This window comes from Pleurodeles waltl, chromosome 7 (genome assembly GCF_031143425.1).
Source record: "Pleurodeles waltl isolate 20211129_DDA chromosome 7, aPleWal1.hap1.20221129, whole genome shotgun sequence".
NCBI classification, from domain to species: Eukaryota; Metazoa; Chordata; class Amphibia; order Caudata; family Salamandridae; genus Pleurodeles; species Pleurodeles waltl.
Window position 1 is genome coordinate 215,112,623 of NC_090446.1, and position 21,404 is coordinate 215,134,026.

Below are 21,404 nucleotides of genomic sequence, written 5' to 3' on the forward strand. Positions count from 1 at the left end.
CACAGCCATGTGTAATGTAGCAATGAAACCATCCTGGACCACAGAGGTAAATATGTAGAACTGAGTCATGGACAAAAGCTCATGGACACTTAGGCAAACCTTCGTCCTAGCAAACCACCTTTATTTATGGATTTTATTTTCTGATTTGGGTCAGACTTGGCACACCAGCACTTACTTCTTTGTCCGTGTTCACTGGTCTTAATGGATCTGAAAGAGTAAAAAGAAAAAAAAAAAAAAACAAGAACAAAACTGAATTAGTCTTCATTGGTCACTAGACTCCTTAGTGTGCCCAAAACATTGACTATAGTTTAATTGTGAAACCCAATCAAAAAAAGCCATGATCATATTATATCTGCAAATTTTACAGTCAAACCTCTCATTAATTTATGAATGGGCTGGCCATTAAGGGTCTACAACCTAAGGCACTCAGAGTATTCAAACTTCAAATCTCCACCAAAAACGCATATATAAGAGCATGCATTCATCACCAAGTTCCTAAAATGTACTTTGAAAAGCATGGCCAGCTCTCTACTGCTGAAATGTTTTAAAGTATTGGCTTGTATCAGCACCGATGTAACCTGTTTCAGCTATATGTTCTTGTGCAGGCCAAAACTGGCAACAGGAAGTGTCTAAGGAAGAGACTTGAGGGTTGGCTACCAGATATGAGAAATAATCAAATATCTTGTCAAGTCAAAAACGGTTTGGTTTGTTCGCACTGTAACACATGACTGCTGCTAGATACTGGTCTATGTTAGGATATGAATTAGAGTGTTGCTTGTACTTATCAAGCTTGTTTCCACCATTGACTTCAGGAAGTCCCCCAGGTCGAATGAATCCAATTCACAGGATATCAAGTTTTAGTTAATCAATAAATCCTTTAAAAGTCTGCATGGCTCGTAAGGAGAACTCTGTGACACTAATAAGGTACAATTAATATCCTTCTATAAGTGAAGGACAATCACAGACACAATGAAATCTAAACCCCCCGAGCAAATTGATCGAATTGATAGACAGTTTCACATTTGAAACGCAAACATGACAAAAACGTTGACTGAGACAACCATTACGGCAATAATAATTGTATGGTCTTAAAAAATAATGGAAAATTAATTTTGAATAAGTAGTAGGGAGTTATGATCGGTGGTCCTCCTGGCAGTCAGATCGCAGAATGAAAATTATTCCAGTGTTTCATTATAACCACTATGCAAATCTCATAGTGAAATGCAGAGTGAAAAAACAAAGCTGAACCACAGTCACTGGTGAATGATCATGTCAATGGTGCCAACATCAGTTATAAATGGAAGACTGAGCTAGACTATACCACTGGTGTGGTAGAATAGTTAAGCAATAATATGTATTCTTGTACAGCTGTTACATAATGCATACGCTTGCACATCTTATTTTCTAACATACTGACGGGAGTGTTTACTTTAAAAAAAGGTCACACGCTCTGTGTTTGTTCTCCATGGTATCCATCTGTGACTTGGTCAGTTACAGAATGGACTCAGTGGACAGAGGACACAGCGACGTGGGCTCCTTTTTCATGTTATAAATAAACTTCATGAACTTCACCTTCTCCCGAGTTTCTTCATAGATCGTGCCAGTATAGGTCTTCATATTTCTGAAACAGGTATAAAGCCAAACTTTCCTTTAAATCAGGCAATAAAGAAAGTTAATCCTCCTAAGAATAAGAAAACCTTAAGATATTTTCTTGATTTAAATGAAAATGACTCCAGATTTATTCAAGGCTATGCACTAGCTGTTGAACCACTGCACAAACTGTTGCAAAAAGGGATGCAATTCAAATGGGGTAATGATGCTGACCAAGCTTTCTTGAAACTCAAAAGTCTCATAGTGGAAGCCCTTACACCGTCCTCCTTCAAACCTGAAATGAAGTGCACTCTCACAGTGGATGCAAGTCAGGTCAGTATAGGAGCTGTATTATCACAGTTTTATGGTAACAAAGAACATACTATTGCATTCACTTATCGTTCTTTGAAACCCTGTGAGTCACACTATAGTACTAAAGAGAAAGAAACAATGGCTTGCACTTGGGCAATAGGATATTTAAAACGTTCCTTTGGGGTACAGTATTTGAACTACTTACTGATCAAAAGCCCCCAATACATCTGCTTAATAGCAATGGATCAGTAAAAGCGTCAGCAAGATTGGTAAGACTGCTGTCCCGCCCTAGGAGTATAATTTTAAAATTGACTACATCCCTGGAGGCAAGAACTCCAGGGATGATTGCTTATCTTGAATGTCAACAGAGAATATGGAACAGAATGAATTGTATCATTATGTTGAATCTGTTGTAGCCACCTTGGATGACATTTTGAGCTCTTCTGTATTAGTATCTCGAGAACAATGGTTGAAGGCTTTGAAAGAGGACAATGTTTTAGCAATCGTAATAGAATTCTTTAAAAAAGGTTGGCCCAAGGCGAGGTCTTTGGCTGCTCCACTCAAACCTTTCTTACAAGTTGAGAGTGAATTGTCTATTGTAGGTGATATTTTATTACGCAATTATGTCACTGTACATCTCTTTGCATTTCGAGCCAAACTCATTGAAGCTGTTCATCAAGGCCATCTAGGAGTGGGGGCTACTTGCAAAACTATCAGGCAATACTTTTGGTGGCCTTCACTAGACACTCAAGTTGCTAATTGGATTTCAAAGTGTGATACATGTTTACTGCCAGCCACACACCAGATAACCCATAAGATATACAGTTCTAATTCCTGATGACATATGGAGCGAGGTTGCATTGCATTTTGCGGGACCTTTCGAAATATTACCTTCAGATGGTGCCTCTACCACCACCACAGTAATAACATTTGTAAAGAAAGTGTTTGGTGTTGAAGGTCCTCCAAGAGAGTTGGTTACAGACAATGATACACACTTTGCTTTACCTGTGTGGAAGTAATTTGTTCAAAATTTACACATCAGACATTTGAAAGTAGCATTGTATTTTCCTACTTCAAATGGCCTGGTAGAAAGGACAAATAGATTCCTTAAGGATGGAAGACAAACAGACCTAGCCAGCAAGGTCCAAGTGGAAGAATGTCTATATAAAAAAAATATATATATAAAAAATAAAAAAAAATTGGGCGTATCATCTCACACCACACTCCACAACTGGTATTTCTCCTTTTTGTTTATTATGCAAAAGACAACCAAGATCAATATTGTGTCCTGAATGGATGAAGGACGTTATTCCACAACAGGCAAACTGTCAATGCAAAATTAGTAGTATTGTCAAGGAAGGTCTAACTGCAATTCAATCCCAATATAAAGCATACTGTGACAGAGTATATGATGTTAAAAATGTAATTTTCGAAGTCGGTGACTAGGTTTTGATCAAACGACCAACCAGAGTAAAAAAACTAAATGAGAATCTAAATTCTCAGGACCTGTCCAGATAACTAAAGTTTCTAAAGGTCCAGTTGTTATCAGAGGGAAAGGTTGATGTAGCAAGAGGGCTCTGGTAAAAGTTACTCCGGAGCAAGCTAGTAACCTCATCAAACAAAGGCAAAGATCACTTGACTGTTTCACATTGGATATGTCAAACAATGAGGTTGGTTCACCAGATAGAAACAGATCTGATGTTATCAACGTATTTGACAATTCTGATCTAGGTTCTGATTCATATTCCAATGAAGGGAGTACTACAAGTGATTTCATTGAATGGGTTGACTAATAGTATTAAGAACTATTGCCATGTGCTCTAGTTCAGAATTACTACAGAGCTTATTCCTGCAACGCAGCCATGCCAAAGTATAAATACTTATGTGTATTGAAATGTTTTCAATATTTATGTGATAGGGAATATGATGTTGTGGTAGTATTAAGCCATTAAATGTATTCTTGTACAGCTGTTACCTAATGTATGCGCTTGGACATCTTATTTCATAACATATTGATGTGTGTACTTTTAAAGGGCCGCACGCTCTGCATTTGTTCTCCATGGTTTCCATCTTTGACTTTGTCAGTTACAGACTGAACGCCGTAGAGAGGGAACACAGCGACGTAGGCTGCTTTTTCATGTTACAAATAAACTTCACCTTCCTCTTTAGTTTCTTCATATATAGTGCCAGCACACAACAACCACACTGCTATTTTCTGTTTTGGGTAGACAGGGGTTTGAGTAGACCAGGGTGGTGGGGGTAAGTCTGGTCCACAAATATTTCTCATTTGCCTATCAGCTGATATATATTTGTCATGCAGCTACCTGGGAGTTAGTTGCATAACGCAGACTAGGACATTAGGCACTCTGGAGTGGGGAAGGAGTCTTCCAGGCATAAATTATGATTTTACAGTTTCACTGAAGCAACTGGTGTCGGCAGTTGAAAATGTGTTCTGTAGATTTGTTTGAATGTTTCGGACCTTTGATACACCTTGTGCTGTGTGGAATGGGATAAGGAGAGAAACATGCTGTTTGGAGGGAGAGAGGGCTGGTTTGCTTTGATCAATTAATTATTGATAACTTTCATTTCTCCTAGTCTTGCTTTCTCATGCTCCTTACAGCCTGTACCATCCTCCAACCCTACAAACACAGACTTCAGTCTGGACCTGGTTATTGATGGCAAGTAATGGATTTGACAGAAAGTCTACATACATCACACTTTGGCATGAACTCTGTGGCACCCCCATCTTCCATGGAAGTTCCCGGAAGACTTACAGGTAAAGTTCATGCTGAAATCTCATAAGACTTCTGAACATCTAACAAACTAATGCCGCAAACAAGGAAATTACTTGTCCCACGTGAGGTATGGAATATTTCATCACATCACCTAGGCAATCTGAGATGTTTAGTGCCTTTCACTGGTGGCCCTTGTGGGGCAGCACCTGTAAGGTTACTGGTGCTCCAGTAAAACCAAACCGATCGTTAGGCCAAGGATGCATTCGGGAAGAGTGGCAGCACACGGTTTTCTAGTGCTCAATTTGTATTTTATGGTGCTCAGCACTGAGAGTTATTTTTAGACAAAGGCAATTATTTATGGGAGTAATCAAATGGTGGTACTCTCAACCTATTTATTATTATTATATATATTTTTTTAAGCACGGCACGAGTGTTTAGCAATTCAATGTATTACAAAAAAAATAAAACATGCAAGTAACGCTGGCACTGCCATTTGGAAGTAGTTGGGGGTGAAGCTGGCTGCAGTGGAATACCTTGGGCCCCTGCACTTATATTTTTACAAATACAACACTGTTTAACTTATATCTCTTCAGACAAGCCCTGCTGCGTGTGCTAGCATTGTCATTTTTTTAGCATGCTAAGCCCATCACTAGTAAGATTCTTGTATTTGAAAACTTTTCATCTGTGCTCTCACCTACTGGGCAATTTAATCCATGATTACATATAAGAAAAAAAAGAAATTTGGGAAATAAGATTTATTTTACATTTAATAAGTGACTCCAGGGTACTAGGGCATCAGCTCTTCCTGACATTTCATTAGCATTGTGGGGCTTGTAGTTTCCCTTGTAACACTCACTATTGTCGCAAAACCTCTTTGTTTAAAGTGATGTTGGTTAAAGTGCAAGAATTGGCTGATGGTGTTATACGTGACAATGAAATAACTTGTCAACTATGTTTTAACATTTTACAAAGCTGACTACCCCATGTCAAAAATTGTTTGTTCTCACACACAGAAAATCAAAAGTAAACTCTTAAGTAATTTGTGAGGGCTTACCCTTTCATTCATATCATGCATTAACATAAGCATTAGCAATGAGAATCGTTTTGCCTTTTGGTTTTGATTTTTGTGTAGAGGAACGTTTTGTACAGGGCTTCAGGTGTGAAACGCCCATTGGGCTAAGTGGGTTTTTGCACCCCCCTCGTTAGTTTCCGCTGCCGGTCGGATTTCAGCTAACATTCTGCAAGTACTGCTAAGTGCCTTTTTAGAGGTAAAATCAAGACTCCAGTTGTTTTCTTTTGAATACCTTCTGTGAAGTTGGTGAGGTGTAGTCATTGCTCGGTTCTTTTTGTTCAGTGTTAACGAGCAGTAACTTTACGTATTTTAGGTGACCCCTGTACACATGTAAAAATCACAGCAGGGTGGAAACCTGCTGTTGGGAAACACCTCATCATTTACATAAAAAAGGGTTGGCCTGCAATACCATTTTGCAAAAGAAGACAAATAAAAAGCGCCAATTAAAAGTCCAACAGCAGTCAGTGCTATGGGAAGCTGAATAAATTGTGATTTCCAAATGAAAAATAAAGGAAGTTAAAACTGCATATGTTAACATAATATGCTGCAGCAATGGTTTGTTTTATTTGTTTAAATTGTGGTGATGTCATTCATAATGCAGAGCATACACAACAGTTAATTCCCGCATAGGGTCAAATGTAAAATGAAATACTCTAATGGTGGTATTTAATACATGGTATGCAATTTATTCAGGTTGTTAGGTGTGCGACTATGTACCCTCTGCATACATTATTAAAATGCTCTATTGGCGATTCTCAGCAATGTATTTCTGCCATTTATCCTTCTGGGATCACACTTGCCATTTACAGAATTGTAAAACTGCAAACTGTACTGTGGCAAGGGCTTGGGAGAAAACCAAATTATACATTTTTTAACCGATTATTCAAAGGTACACATATAGTTTAAGGTTAAAACAGGTAAAGAATACACCACCAAATAAAAGCCTCAAAAGTACCAAAGCACACCAGTTAAGAGAATTTTATTCCAAAAATAAAATCAAAGCATTTTACCTTTTCCTAAATAATGGAGAGTTGCACCATATGCGGTGGAGTACGACTGGTGGTCAGCCAGAAAAAATGTTTTGTGTACCAATATAATGTGGTTTTATAATAAAAACACCTTAGCTGATGTATTGCAATAATTTTGTGAAAATTTTTTAGTATGATGGTCTACACTCAGGCACTTAACTCTTGTTCTCCTTCGGGCCAACCATCTGCAGCTTTTATTCCTATATCATTTGCTTATCACCTTTGCACAGGCAACCACTTCCATACATTTACTAATGATCCAGGACTATATTATACCAAAGTGCATTTATTGTTATTTGTAGGTTACAGTCCCGATTTCTGGATATTTATTTCCATTGCCAGACACTGTTCGGGGAGTCACAAGACAGATGGGTGCAGATTGAGTTTGCCACAGGCTCAAAAACGCAATCAGTTTGCTTTGCTCTGACCCATGTGATAAATGCAGGGTGAAACAGTCTTACATCCTTGCTCTCTATCAGCATGTTGAAGCTGTTGTGTCCTAATCGCACTTGGGGGCCCAGTGTACTTGTATGTTGACCCTATAGCTGGCGTCGGGGAAATCGGTAACAGTCTATGGGGGTCATTACAACATTGGCGGGCGGCAAGCTGTAACCGCCGTGCGGCCGCCAATTCGGCCACACTCCCGCGGTACCCATTACAACATCCCCGCTGGGCGCAAACCTAGTTTACGCCCAGCGTGGATGCGGCCGCAGCATAGGAGCCGGCTCCTAATGGAGCCGGCTGTGTTGCGGCCGTGCGACGGGTGCAGTTGCACCCGTTGCGCTTTTCACTGTCTGCTAAGCAGACAGTGAAAAGCTGCACGGGGCCCCCAGGGGCCCCAGGACTCCCCTTACCGCCAGCCTCTTCCTGGCGGTTCAAACCGCCAGAAACAGGCTGGCAGTAGGGGAGTCATAATCCCCAGGGTAGCGCTGCTTGCAGCGCTGCCCTGGCAGATTATCACCGCCGGGGCTAAAACGGCGGGAAACCGCCGAGGCTAAAACGGCGGGAAACCGCCGGCCCCGGCGGTGCGACCGCAGCGCTACCGCTGCGGTCAAAATACACCGGAAGGCACCGCCAGCCTGTTGGCGGTGCTCCCGTCGTTTTGGCCCTGGCGGTCTTTGACCGCCAGGGTCATAATGACCACCTATATCTTCACAACAGACGAGTGGAACTTGATGGGGCCTTTTTGTAGTGCTCTGGTTTCTTCAGCAGTCGGAGCCCCTTTTCCTGGCTGGTGCAGTGTGCTCTGACGACAAGGCAGTTGCAACCTACCTACAAGCGGATCCTATTGCAAAGTAGTTGCAGCCCACCTCTGGGTCAGTGTGAGGGGATTCCAGAGGCAAGACAGTTGTAGCCTGTTGAATCTGACATGCTTGGCATGGCTTTCCCTTACTTTTTACCTTCATCTTCCTGTTTTTGACGACTTTGGTTTGCTGGTCTTGTGACTCAATACACTTTGCCATTGCATGCTAGTGCTAAGATGCTTGTGCTCTCTTCTTGGAACGTTGTAAAATCTGTTTAAGCACAGCTCGTATATTAAATTTACTGGTAAATCTCTCCTACAGTTGGACTACATGTACCCATGGCCTGTAAATTACAAGCTGCTAGTAGGCCTGTAGCACTAATTGTGCCAACCACTTAAGTAGGCTTTTTCAGGCTGTGTCACAGGTCTGCCATTGCAGCCTGTGTGTGCAGTTTTAAAATGGCATTTCAACATGGAAAAATAAACTCTTTGTGAGGCCTACACCTTCCTTTTTAATACATATAAGTCCATGTAAGTCATCCCTAGAGTAGTCCCTAAACAGCCAATAAGACATGTTGCAGTGTATTTAAAAGGTTGGGCATGTACCTTTAACTTTTACATGCCCTGGTACTGAAAAACCTTCAAAATGTGTTTTTCACTACTGCAAGGCCTACCTCTCCCATGGGATAACATTTGGTTACCTTATTAATGAGTGATAACTTTAAATTGGGGGCAACTAGGAATTTCAAGTTTGGTGTCTTTATTGTAATTAAAACCCCTCTTTAATGGTAATGTTGGACTTTAAGTCACATTTCTGAAGATGACACTTAGTTGGCATTTTCTTGTTCTTACCATTTGGTGCATGCAGCCTGTTTATTGGTCACATGACTAGTGTAGCTGGCAGTGTGTTTTCCTGATGGGCCATCTCTCATTTGATGAGTTGGAGGATCTGTAACCTACCACACACAACATCGCAAAGGCTCTGCCCGAGCACAATCACAAAGGGTTTTACACTAGTCTTTTGTGCCCCCAACAAGACAAGGCCATGGCAGAGAGACAGGAAACTCCACACACCTCTGGAGGTGGAAACCTCCAGAACCTTGTCCTTCACAACTGGCACCAGGTATAAATCTTGAACCCTCGGACCCAACTCTTCAGTACACCTCTGGACCTGTGAAAGACTCAGAAGGACTGCTGCACTACAAGAAGGACTCCTACTTTGCTGCCCCCCCTGACCTGGCTGCCATGCTACCTGAGTGAAAAGGACTGGACATGCCTCTTGTACCCAGGACCATTAGGGTGACTCAAGGGCTAGTTATCTGGCCACCTGATCAGTGCTTTAGGAAGAGAAAAGTCTCCAGACACCTTGAACCCCGCACCTGGACTCGGTCTGCTATGCGCCTTGCCCCTCAAGTGGTGCCATACCAGTACTGGACCTGTGGAAGTGGGCCTGAAAGTACTCAACAAGCCCAGCAGTGGTCTTGTCTGCAGAACCATGGCGGCACAACAAATCTCCTCGCATCAGCATTGGAACCACCACTGCACGGAACATCCCCAATGCAGGAGCTCGTATTGCAACCCACAGCTTTCTCAGAACCACTGCTGCATCCTTGATGCAGGCCTTCACATTGCAAGCCCCTCAACAGTATCCTACAGGATGAAGCAGGACTCCGCATTGCAACCCCACAGCTTTCCCAGTACCATCGCTGTGCAAAGCACCCCCGATGTGGGATCTCGCAACACTCTGCAACCAGTAATTTAGGTACTTTGTTCAGCAGGCCTGACTTGATCCCTGTACCCAACCCATGATCCATTGTGGTCGGCCTGAACGTTTGACTTTGTCCCGGTTCAGCACGACCAGATAAATACAGTCAGCACTTTGTGCTTTAGGAACTATTTTCACTTAAATCTTTATAATAGAATATCGCCTATTTTGCTCATTGGATTTTTGTTGTTTTTGTCTCAAATTATAGAGTACTCTGCATTTCTAAATTAGTGTGTTTTTTGTGTTGTGGTTTCAGTTTATTACCATTTGAAATACTGCATGAATACTTAATACATTGCCTCATAGTTAAGCCTAACTGCTCTGTGCTAAGCTACTAGAGGGTTTGGCACAGGTTAATATGGGGTTGCTTGTTACTTCACCCTGACAGCAATGGTGGTCACTGCTTGAGTAGAAGTTTATCCCCCCAACCCATAGCATAGGTTCCTACACAGCCCACCTTCTACCCAGTGCTGGCATGCCCCATGGCATGGCCGTTGCAGCCCATCTCCAGACCAGTGTAAACTGACGTATGTTCCAGGAAGTTGCAGTCTTCCTAGGCCTAGAAGCTTCCCATCAGTGGCACAGAGGCTCTGCATGCCACTGCTGATAGTGCCAAATTATGACCCACAGTAGTGGTGGAAGTTGAAGCTTCAGTAGTTAGTTGGTGCGGTTTTCAATGGGAATCATAGAGACAGACCAAGAGACCATCTACAGAAAGGGGCACTCTTGGCTTTACCTTTTTAGGAAGTCCACTTTCTTTGGGTGCTCCTCAGGACAAGAACATGCAGGACATCTTCTCCTGCAGGGCCAGAGATATTCCTTTCTTGTCTCAGGAGGCAAGGAGACTTATAGGCATTAGGCAGACTCCCAGCACCACCAGCAGAAAGGGCAGACTTCAGGTTAATATCCTGCACCTCTGTTAAACTGGCTTTCAGGCACACACCAGCCATCGTCACACAGCAGTCCTTTGAGTACCTTGCAGTGCTTTCCCCTTCCCCAGCATGAAGAACTTTGAACTGTAACAACATGGGGTGGTTTGGTTTCCACTTTTATACATATCTTTCAGACAGATATGGATCCACTGACTCAACCTTCAGAATGGGTTTGACTTGGTTCTTTTTCAAGGTGTCATTCTATTGCTGCTCTCTAGACACAGCATTTGTGTGAAGTGAAGCTTTTGCAAGTGGCAATTGGGCTGTCTTCAAGCAAAGGCCCCCACAACACGAGCACAGTGACCTGTGAGGTTTCTCATTTGTCTGTCGCCAGACTTTCTGACCAGTAGCCAGGGTAGACAAAAAGGTAGGCTGAAACTTCTCCATCTTGCAAAACGGAAAATTCAGTCCTGCCATTCAGTTCTAGCAACATTCCAATGGCAGTGCTCAATAAAAACTAATTAGCAGTCATGTGCTTACAAAGTATAGGTAGCCCTTTCTCCATACCTCTCACTTACATGTCTAGATGACCATCCTACAGCCATAGGAATGCAGGCAGTTGACGTCCACTATCTGGAAAAGCTGCCATCATCTTCCATCTTGTGCCATGTCAAACAAGATGCATCCAAAATGGACGCTACAAGCATTTGTGTATATAGATAGCTAAAGAAAGACACACACACACACACACACACCATCCCGCCCACTACTGTGTATGCATCATATTCTCACTGTACACACTTACTTGCAACGCATAATGGATGTCAGTGCAAATTTCTGAATCCCACATAGAAGTGGAACTTTACTTCAGAGTGGACAGTAGACCATGTTCCCTTGACATAGATATAAAGGTCTAGTCATACTAAGAATTACAAAACACAGTCTGCAGCCACCATAGCCTTTGGTGCTAACCCGAGGGTATCAGTTCACTCTCTCTATGAGGACTTAATGGGTGCATCCCTCAAGGTCACAAGGCAGGTCCAGGACCTCACATTGTTGGGAACAGGCCTAGCCTCTCTCTATATATGGTAGATTAGTGTGGCACCAGGGCCAAAATAAAGAATATCTGATTTACAAGCGGTCTGGCACTCAGGGCAGAAGAACACACTTGTATGTCATGCAGGGGCATTACTGTTCCAACACACATCATTTCTATTTCCATGGTCTCCCTGCTGGCATTCAAGTCCAGTACTTTTAAGCTTGTGCCTGAGACACTGCTGAATCTTTTTCTGTAGTTTACTGAGGTGCAAAGGCCTTCTGCAGCTGTATGGAGCTCATTGTATGGATTGTCCCAGAGTTTGCCTCTTGTGCTTTGGGAACTGCAATGGTTTCCCTGGCTTTTAGATATGCTGGCCTCTAGGCCATTCCTCTCACACTTTGAAAAACTTGTTACCAAAACACAAGATGGCAAGACAGAACATACAACCCTTTTGAGACAGGAGACTACCCAGTTTCTCCATGAGCCTACTCCTAGTAGTTACATGTAAGTAGAGGGAAGGTACGCAGGGGAGCTTGGATAATGGCAAGAAAGATGCCCCAAGAGTTAAAAAAATTTAGGGCTTTAACAACCTTTTAATGTGCTGAGAAAGAAGGCTAGATTTCCTGTCTTAGACTAAGCTTCTTGCTTAGAAAAGACAATACTCCACCTTTGAAAATCTTACAAGTATGGTGTTAGGTTTGTAACACTTATTAACCCCAAATTTAAGCCTGCTGCAACACATTAGACAGTATTATTCCTACAACTCAGCCCTTCTATCACACTTGTCTAATTTATCAAAAACCTTTTTTCAAGTGTTCCGATTTAGCTCATTGTTCCTGTTAGAAACAAGTCAAATTTATGCATTTATTGTTGTTTTTTTTTTAAAGATCTTTGTTATGCTAATGCAAAGCAATCCCCCAAGAAATCCTATTACACAACCTCTTTTCCTCAAACAAGAATTCCACTTAAACATATTCAAGAAGCAATCAATGAAAACATGCACACAAATTTCAGTGATAAGTTGTACTAGTAGTTCTCCATGCACTTGTTAATATTTTCATGAAGGCCTTTTTGAACATTATTCTGCTGCTGGCTTTCAAAGGTATTGTACGTGTTTGAGTATTGGTGCTCTTCTGTCATGGATGTTAAATCACCGAAAATGCCAGGCCCAGCATGCTCATGCCAATAGCCAGCTCTGGATGGAAACTTGCCTGGACATGATGCACCCTTCAACCCGATGGAAAAGGAGTTGTCCTGTTGTTGAAATAATTTAAACATATTGTGTACTCCGAAATGTATTAGGAACAGAATATTAATTAAATAAATGTTCCTGATCTGCACAATTTTTCTATCAATATTTGTAAGGATATTTTGGGAGAAGGATGCCCAAATATAATGTAAATGTTTTTATGAATGCACTCTGAGACCTAACTCATTGGCCCAGTGTGCTTAAAAATGTACCACTGGCCATTGTCCAAAAGAGTCTTGACAGGTTATGCAGTCTACTACAAAAACAAATGAAGGGACCCCCCACATGTAATTTTACCTTAAATTTTCATGATGCCTCTGCCACCAGTGCTAGTCTCCCACCCTACCCTGAGGCTTGAGTCTAGTGCACCCCTGCAGAACTTCACAACATAACAAGGGTAAAACACGGGCAGCAGCAGTTCAATGTTACCCAACAATAAGTAATTGAAAGGTGGCAGAACAACCACCACGCCACCTCTCACAAAGACTAGACTGTTCTCCAGCACAGAAACAAGGAATGTAAGGAGTTAAAAAACACAGTTGCATGCTCTCTGTAAACGGGGATAAGCACAAACCTCTTGGAAGAAATAGCCAAACCTCCTATGCAATTACCACTGAAATTGTGTACTCATAAAGGCAATGAACCCTCACCTTTCTACTGCAAAATGCTTCATTATTGGGTTCCACATCTAATAACGGGAAGTATTTGAGAGTACTACTGTTCACGGGTTGTGCAGATTCTTGGTTATAGATTCCCTAGCATGGGTGAGGACTTACACCTCATGACATTTAGGTGCTCCCTTTGTTAAGCTATCAGACCTATATTAAAACTGTGGGTGGGTGAGCTAAAACCATTTTTACTATTTTCTCCCTACAACCAGATTAAAAACATGAGCGTTGAGCAAGGAGCCCTGCTTTCTTTTTTTTTTAAGCTGTTTCAATGCTCACTTGTTGCCAGCAATGGGTCAGATGCAAATATTCATACAGTTTCTTTTTGTAAAGGTATTCAATGTTTACTTGGTTTTTTTCTTAAGATGGGGCAACAGCAGTAGATACATCTCTTCTCCATGCAAAGTCTATACCTTGGGCAAAAACAATATGAGTTTCAATCCTTTAAAGGACAAATACATTAAATACAGTTAGGCAGCAGGGCAAACGTCCTCCTCTACAGGAAATGTGCGTATCAGGCAGCTGCAGTGCAAGCTTCCCTTCCTCTAGATCAGGTACAGTATGGCAGATTCGAAGCAAGCTTTCTTCTCTCACAGAACAAAGCTAGTGTATTCTTCCATTCTCGGCAGAACACATCCAGCAGTGCAGACTAGTGCAAGCTTTAACCGCTCACAGAATATGAACAATTACATGTGAATGTCATTCAGGTCAAAGAAAAATCTCAGGAGCGGGAGCTTAACTAACTGAGAGGGACGTGTAGGTAGATGAATGGGTAAACATGCAACATGTGACTGGCACTTTGTCACTTAGAAGATATACCACGTCAGCATCCCGATGGTCTTGCTGCGATCACCGGGAGACCTGTAGATTATAATGAATCTTTAGTTTTCCACGTATTGGCAAATGACCATTACCTAGCAGGTCACCGGATTCTGGAGCAAAGCAGTCAGAGCCTAAATAACTATGCTATAGACAGGCAGCCTCTGAGGTGCCAGCATCTTCAAAAAGGTTTTGGATGTGATGACGCAGAAATGAAGGTTTTACATTTATTAGCGCATAAACGTAGTGCTGCAATAATCGAGTGTGACTTTAATCGAACTAATAAAGATTGTACGGGGACAAAATGTGCCCTCAGAGTAGTTTGCCAACATTTATAAGCGTGCTTTATATAACGTGATGTATTAGAACTGCACTAATCCGACATAATCGTAAACGTGTGCTATGATTTGCTTGTTTGAAATGTTTTAGCTTAGCATTACTTTAATGGAGGCTCCGGCCTAGTTGCCTTGTCTCACGATTTAGATGCTCGTATTTTTCCAATGTGCTAATAAACGTGTATTTCTGCTTGAAGCTGTACTTTTCCACTGAGATCGTTCACATGCTTATCTTAAGGTTTCGTGCCAGCCTGGCATTTTTCTCTTTGCTCCAAGGTCAATCTGCAGGTGCGGACAATGGAAGCTCTGAAAGTGAGTTAATTGGTATAAAATGTTGCAACTTGCGTACCCGTCTCCAAGGATAATGTATGCTTAAGTAAAAGCTTGAGAACTGTTGGTTTTGATTGGACAATTTGAAGCCAACCTATGAACCCTCCAATGGAAGACCCTACTGGATTTGAACTGTTGTCTATTTAAACCAGGTGCACAAGGAGAAAGCAGCCATTACAGCCATTTTGCAGCCATTGCCCGCCATTTTGAGAGCCATTATTGAGAGACATCGCCCCATACCCGCCATTTTGCAGGACATTGGTCATTATGGCCCATCTTGCTGACTTCGTAATTTTGCCGTCTTCTAGAGACTTTTAAGTAATTCTCGCCCTAGAGACTTTAACTTTGATTTGTCCCTTTGCATGAAGTAGTAGTTTATCTTGCCGCCGTGAGGCAATTGCCCCGTCCACCCCTGCCCCTTTGCCCCGTCCCATGCTGATCGAGAAACGGTACCTGTGAGACGAAGACTTCCTTGAATGCTGATTGTAATTGGTAAATATGAAAGGAAATTGTACAATTGCATTGTGTTTCTTTTAGGTAACCAACTGCTGATTTTTGATAAGAGCCCTAGTTAGGAGTTTTTCTAAATTAATGTTGCTAAATTGTTTTTGCATGAAGTCCCACATGCCGATGCTAATTTGAGGTTAGATGAGGATTCCTTTTGTTGCACGATGCAATTTGAGACCTTGTTATGCTGACTAAATGTATGCAATTAGCTCATTACAGATTATAGTTTTAGTGATTTGCATTGCTATTATCGAATGCCTTGTTATTCAAATGCTGCATAGATTGCACCTGTTTCGTCGTTATGGACAGCTATTAATGTTCATTTACGTTTATCATTTGGTGTTGAGACACATCTATATTGTGCTAGCTTTGTTAATATAGGGAAATAAATTCATTAACTTTGAATAAACTGGTGTGGTTATTCATGACCGAAAGGTCATGGTTCGCCGAAATGTATTCTGGATTAATTGTTAAGTGTTATGTTGATCAGGGCATTGCTTATGTTCGTTATTGATTATTGATTTGATTAAATTGACTGATCTCGGGTGAAGAGAGTCCCACTTAGCCAAAAGATTCATCGGCCTAAAGAGCGTCCAAATACAGGTAAATTATTAGTACGGAACGCTCTATCAGATGCATGCACGCCAGACTGTGCAGTCTTACATGGGAACTGCACCAGTTCAAAATGCTGAGGGTTGCCAGTGGATCTTTTAGCACAGTACAGAGGTCTACCTCATGTACAAGAACTCAAAGTAAGAGTTTAAGTGTAAGTGTGGATGCAACCTAAACGCACCTGAATTGAGACATCTCAAAACAGTTAGTCATCCTATACTGATAACCGGCAAAGGTTTGTTGGTCTGTCAAGCATGCATCCCATCAAAAAACGGTTTCAATATGGTTATTTGTTGGCAAAAATCACGCTGCAAGGCTAGTGTGGATTTCTGAATAGATTTATATGTGCAAACCCTGCTCTTCCTTCAAAATGTGCATATTTTTATCCTTTTTAGATTGTGAGTCATCTTGATTAGCCCCAAAAAATAAACACACACACAAACAGTTAACAACACGACAGGAAAAGCATTTCTTGGCACTGAAGCTAGTTTCTAGGCTACATACAGGGGTTTGTGTTCTGGAACTTACTTCAAAGCATTCTGAAAAATGTACAAGTATCCAAAGATAGAGGGGGAAAACCTAAACCAAGATGGTCCTGCATGGAATTCCTCATGTGAGAGATCTAAGTACCCATCGTGGAAAATCATCACAACTGCATTATTGTGCAAAAGGCCATTTATTAGGACAGGATTGCAATAACCATCATAACGTATAACAACAATAACCACTTGAGCTTGTTAACATTACAGCTATGTCTTTTCATTTGCCCCTCTTTACCCTTCTCTCCACCTAATGCCTCCCGCATTCTATTGCCATTTGCCCCCCCACTTCCTCCTATCGCCATTGTCTTCCTCTCTTCCTTTCCAAAACAACCTCCAAACACCATTCGTTTTGCCTGTTGCAGCCAACCTACCCCCAGATCTCCTTTCAGATGCACTCTTTCTTCCTCTTCCCAAAGGGTCGATCCGCCCACACCTGACTCTCCACCCCCGATGGATCGCTCCCCACTCTCGCACAGCAACCTGCCCTAATCTGCAAACCTACACCACCACCACCATCCAGAACCTGCAGGGCGGTTGGGTTGCAGAAGCTCCGTTCCCTACGCTACGCAAGAGCCAGAAGAGGACATCACTTCCCCCTACAGCTCTCTTTAAACCTACCTAACCCCAGGTGGCCTCCACTCCCCTTTCTGCAGAAGCCTCCAGGGGGAGGACTAGTCTGTGCCAGCATCCCCCAGCCCCCTCTAATGTCAACTTTCATGGCCAAAAACACACAGAGGGAACAATTTTACAAACTCTGCTTTTGCTAGAATCCAGTGTGTTTGTCAAAGGGGAAACGATTATTTGTTTTATAGGTTTTCCGAGGAGCACGCTTTAAGGTTGCCACAACGCTCTTTATATCAAACACCCATGCAGCCAGACCTTGAATTTTCCATTGATAAATCATTGGAGTACTCCAACTCAAGCAAGCGTAGACTACAACACCCAGAATACACCCATTGGTTAAATAAAAGTCCACTGCATAGCTATTAAGGGGTAGCGAGGGAGATTGAGAAATGTAGCAACTGTCCCATCCGGACAGAGGGGCAGTGTGAACCTATGCAGGCCTTGCTCGGGTATGGCAATGCAATTAAAAAATAATAAACTAGTGTAATCTGTCCAGTTCCCTTCCGCTGCCACAGAGACTAGCGCTTTGAAGAGAATGTCGCGTCAAAGCGTTTTCTTACCGGCTATACGGCCGCTGGCGAAAGACACAGAGCCGTCCCGGTTTATGACCAGGGTGTCTTGTGGCGGGGGGCCGTAGGACGGGTACTTAGAAGGACCCCTGCCTAGACGCTCCATCCGGCAACAGCACTCGTAGCACAGGGCCCAGACCTGCTCCTCTGAGATGGGCTTTTGGCAGCGCACCAGCACGGTATTGGCAAATTTCAAAACGGTGCCTTTTTCCTTCATGAAAGTCTCCATTTTGCCACGGGACAGTACATCAACTCACACGCTGCCTGTCTTGTCCGTCGCGTGCGCGAAGACTGTGATCCCCTCTAGCTCTTGGAATAGCACAGGTGGATGCGATCCTGTCAAATGAGAACGAGGCTGCAGCTAATTACTACACTACCTCATGGAACTGCCGAGCCCTAGGTCACAGTGGCGCCCACACAGATGTCAGAAAACATTTTAAGGTGTTACGCTTAAACACGGCTTATGTCGTGGAGAACATCGCCTACACAACGTAACACTAGTACCTTTTTTGTGATTTGACCCTAGAATCGGGGCGCAAACATTCAGTGACACACATAATTTCTCCCAGGGACAAAAGTGAACGAAACCACTCCCCAACTTCTCTGCATGTCAGGAATGAGACAACCAGAATTCCCGCTTTATCATGGCTTTACTTTGCATTTTGGTGCTTGTAGTGTCCCTGTTACCAGTGTATGTGTAATAAGACGCTAGGAGTGGATCTCATAGCTACATTTCCTAACTTCAAAACTCTGTAAAAGCAGCGAGCACAGGATTCCCAAATTTCCCGACTTCATGCATAAGTAGTCCATATACTACCGGATTTTCGTTCGAACTCTGGTAATTTTAGTCGTGCAGTTACCATTGCGTAAATGGGGTTACAAGTAACGAAATGCAAAAATATACTCCATTTTATGAGATATACGCGCATGCAATCGAACAGTAACATTTCTCTGTTTATAGTCCATCCTGGTATTTCAGGACAATATTCTTAGTGCTAGAAAATAGCAGTGTGTTATTTAAAATTATAGAGGACGTTTCATTGGTTATTTAATATTCAGATTGTGTGTTTTTGCATCCTCGCCTGATAACATTTGCTTTTCTTCCAATGTCAGTGAGAGTTTAAAACACTTTTAGCTCTATTGATGCTTCATGCAGCTGTGTGTCCCGCATTGTATCTTACTCTGTTTTACATTGTGGTGCTTCTAGTCCTGCATGGATAATGGCAACAGTAAATAACAGTTAATGGAAACCGGAGGACTTGAGTTTCCCAGTTCCAGGCTTGAGGCGCCCATCCAGTCCAGGTTTTTTTGTTTGCATTCTGGTGCATGTAGTGTTCAATGTAGATTTTCCTTGTAATTTATGAAGGAAATTCTTAATTTTATTAAAGACATGGAGGCGAGAACTATGCTTTCTCTTTTCCATTTATTTTAAATAGCAGTGGGGTCAAAACTACAAATCCCAAAAGGCTAAGAACAGTAGCCAACAGTAGCCAATGGGAAACGAAACGTAGGCTATAATGGTGAACCAATCAGCAACCAAGCACCCCTATAGTAGATATCTTGCCCGCGAACAGCCCTCTTTTCTTGTGCGAGGGATCAAAAGGTAAAAACATAGGAAAAATAGATAAGATAATACAACCAGCCATTAAAACTGAAAAAAGTCCACAACTTGATGCAGTCTTTTCAGAAAAATCACGGACTCTGGAACAGCAATGAGGGGATGGTCTGAAGAAGATGTATCGCTCTGGAGACGAAGAGTAGGATTATCCTTGAGATGAAGGTTGAGTCGTGGTATATGATGCTGTTAGGGAGGGAGAAAACAGAAATGAAAACAATGTGGTGGGATAATACTCGCCTCCGTGTCTTTAATAAAATTAAGAATTTCCTTCATATATTACTAGGAAAATCTACATTTTATGGCAAGAACGGAGGCTCATTTTATGCTTGTTTAAAGCAAATTAATCACAGATAAAGAAGCATGTTGAACAGGTTTGCAGTAAAAAACTTTAAAAACATTATCATTGGATAAATAAGCCGATTTGAGAATGTCCTCCAGACGAGAACCGGCCCAAAAAGCCTAAGAGGCCATGAATCCTCTGGACAAATGAGTTCCAAAAGAAGAGGTATCAATGCCAGCCAAGGACATAACCCACTTAACCGAACGAGCAAGGGTAGGAGAGGAAACGGCCTTAAATGGTTTCTGAAAGGAAATAAGGAGTTGGGAAGCTGAGGACGATCTCAAATCGTCTGTCTCTTGTTCATAAATCTTTAAACCTTGGCCTACACATAGCTTAGGATGGTCCTGGAAATATGGATAGAACACTGTAGACAGATTCGTTTTAGTACGTCTATGGACTGAAAATAGAACGCCTGAAAGAGTAAATTGGCAACCAGTAATATCGAGTGCATTGACATCGGAAAGACGTTTTATAGAAACTAGGCATAATAACATAGTAAGTTTTGCGGACAACATTTTCAGAGAAAGAAGTGAATTATCAGGCCATGATACAAAAAGGTTTAACACTAGATTGACATCCCACACAGAACTTTACCTTGGTAAAGGAGGATTACTAAATTTTACTCCCTTCAAAAGCCGGCAGATTAAAGGATGCTCTCCTACTGTTTTCCATTGATGTAAGGATGAGAAGAGGAAATAGCTGATCTATATAGGTTAATGGTGTGGTAGGATTTACCTTTGCTGGCTTCAGCGGCTAGAAAATTGACTATAGTGGATACATCTGCTGAAAGGGAATCAAGGTGTTTTCCCAAGCACCATCTATTCCATAAGGACCATGCAGATTTATATGCTTTTTTAGTTCCTCGAGCCCATGATTAGTTAATGAAGTTTGAAGCTTCTTCCGAAATAAGCAGGACTGAATAAGAATCCCTGAAATTTTCCAGGCTGAGAGTGTTAAGAGATTGTTGGTAATGAGGTTTTGAAGGAGACCTTGAGGATTCAAGAGAAGGTGAAGGAAAGAAGGGAGAAGGAACGGAGGTTCTACTGAGAGTTCTAGAAGGGTGGGGAACCACACCTGAGATTGCCAGAAAGGGGCTATGAGAACGAGAACTGCTCCCTGGCGTCTGACTTGGGCCAACAGTCTGCTGATCATAATAAAAGGAGGGAAAGCGTAGTTGAGAGAGGTTGACCAGTCTTGAGAAAAAGCATCGGATGCTAAGGCCAATGGATCTGGATGCCAACTGAAGAATTGAGGAAGTTGGGCATTGGGACGGGAAGCAAAGAGATCTATTTAGAAGGGACCCCACATTTGATTAATAGAGTTGAATATGTCAGGATGAAGTTTCCAGTCGCTCGAGTCCTGGAAATGATGCGAGTGCCAGTCCGCTACAGAGTTTAGGTCGCCTGGTAAATACTCTGCATGTACCGAGATTCTGTTTTGGAGGCAGAAATCCCCAAAACTCCTGGCCAGATCCGCTAGGGGTTTGGACTTGGTGCCTCCCAAGTGGTTTATGTAACGGACAGCAGAAATGTTGT

General features: G+C 42.2%; 1 protein-coding gene across 1 annotated transcript in view; it reads right to left on the reverse strand.

Moving 5' to 3' along the window:
• The window catches only part of LOC138247235 (protein spire homolog 1-like), a 275,991-nt gene extending 257,673 nt beyond the window's left edge, over positions 1–18,318 (reverse strand). The window contains exons 1-2 of the mRNA XM_069201970.1: positions 17,903–18,318; positions 176–207 (exon numbers count right to left, since the gene is read on the reverse strand). Coding sequence (XP_069058071.1) covers positions 176–207; positions 17,903–18,140 — 270 coding nt within the window. The 5' untranslated portion in view covers positions 18,141–18,318. The remainder of the gene's footprint in view (positions 1–175; positions 208–17,902) is intronic.
• Between the last annotated feature and the right edge of the window lie 3,086 nt (positions 18,319–21,404).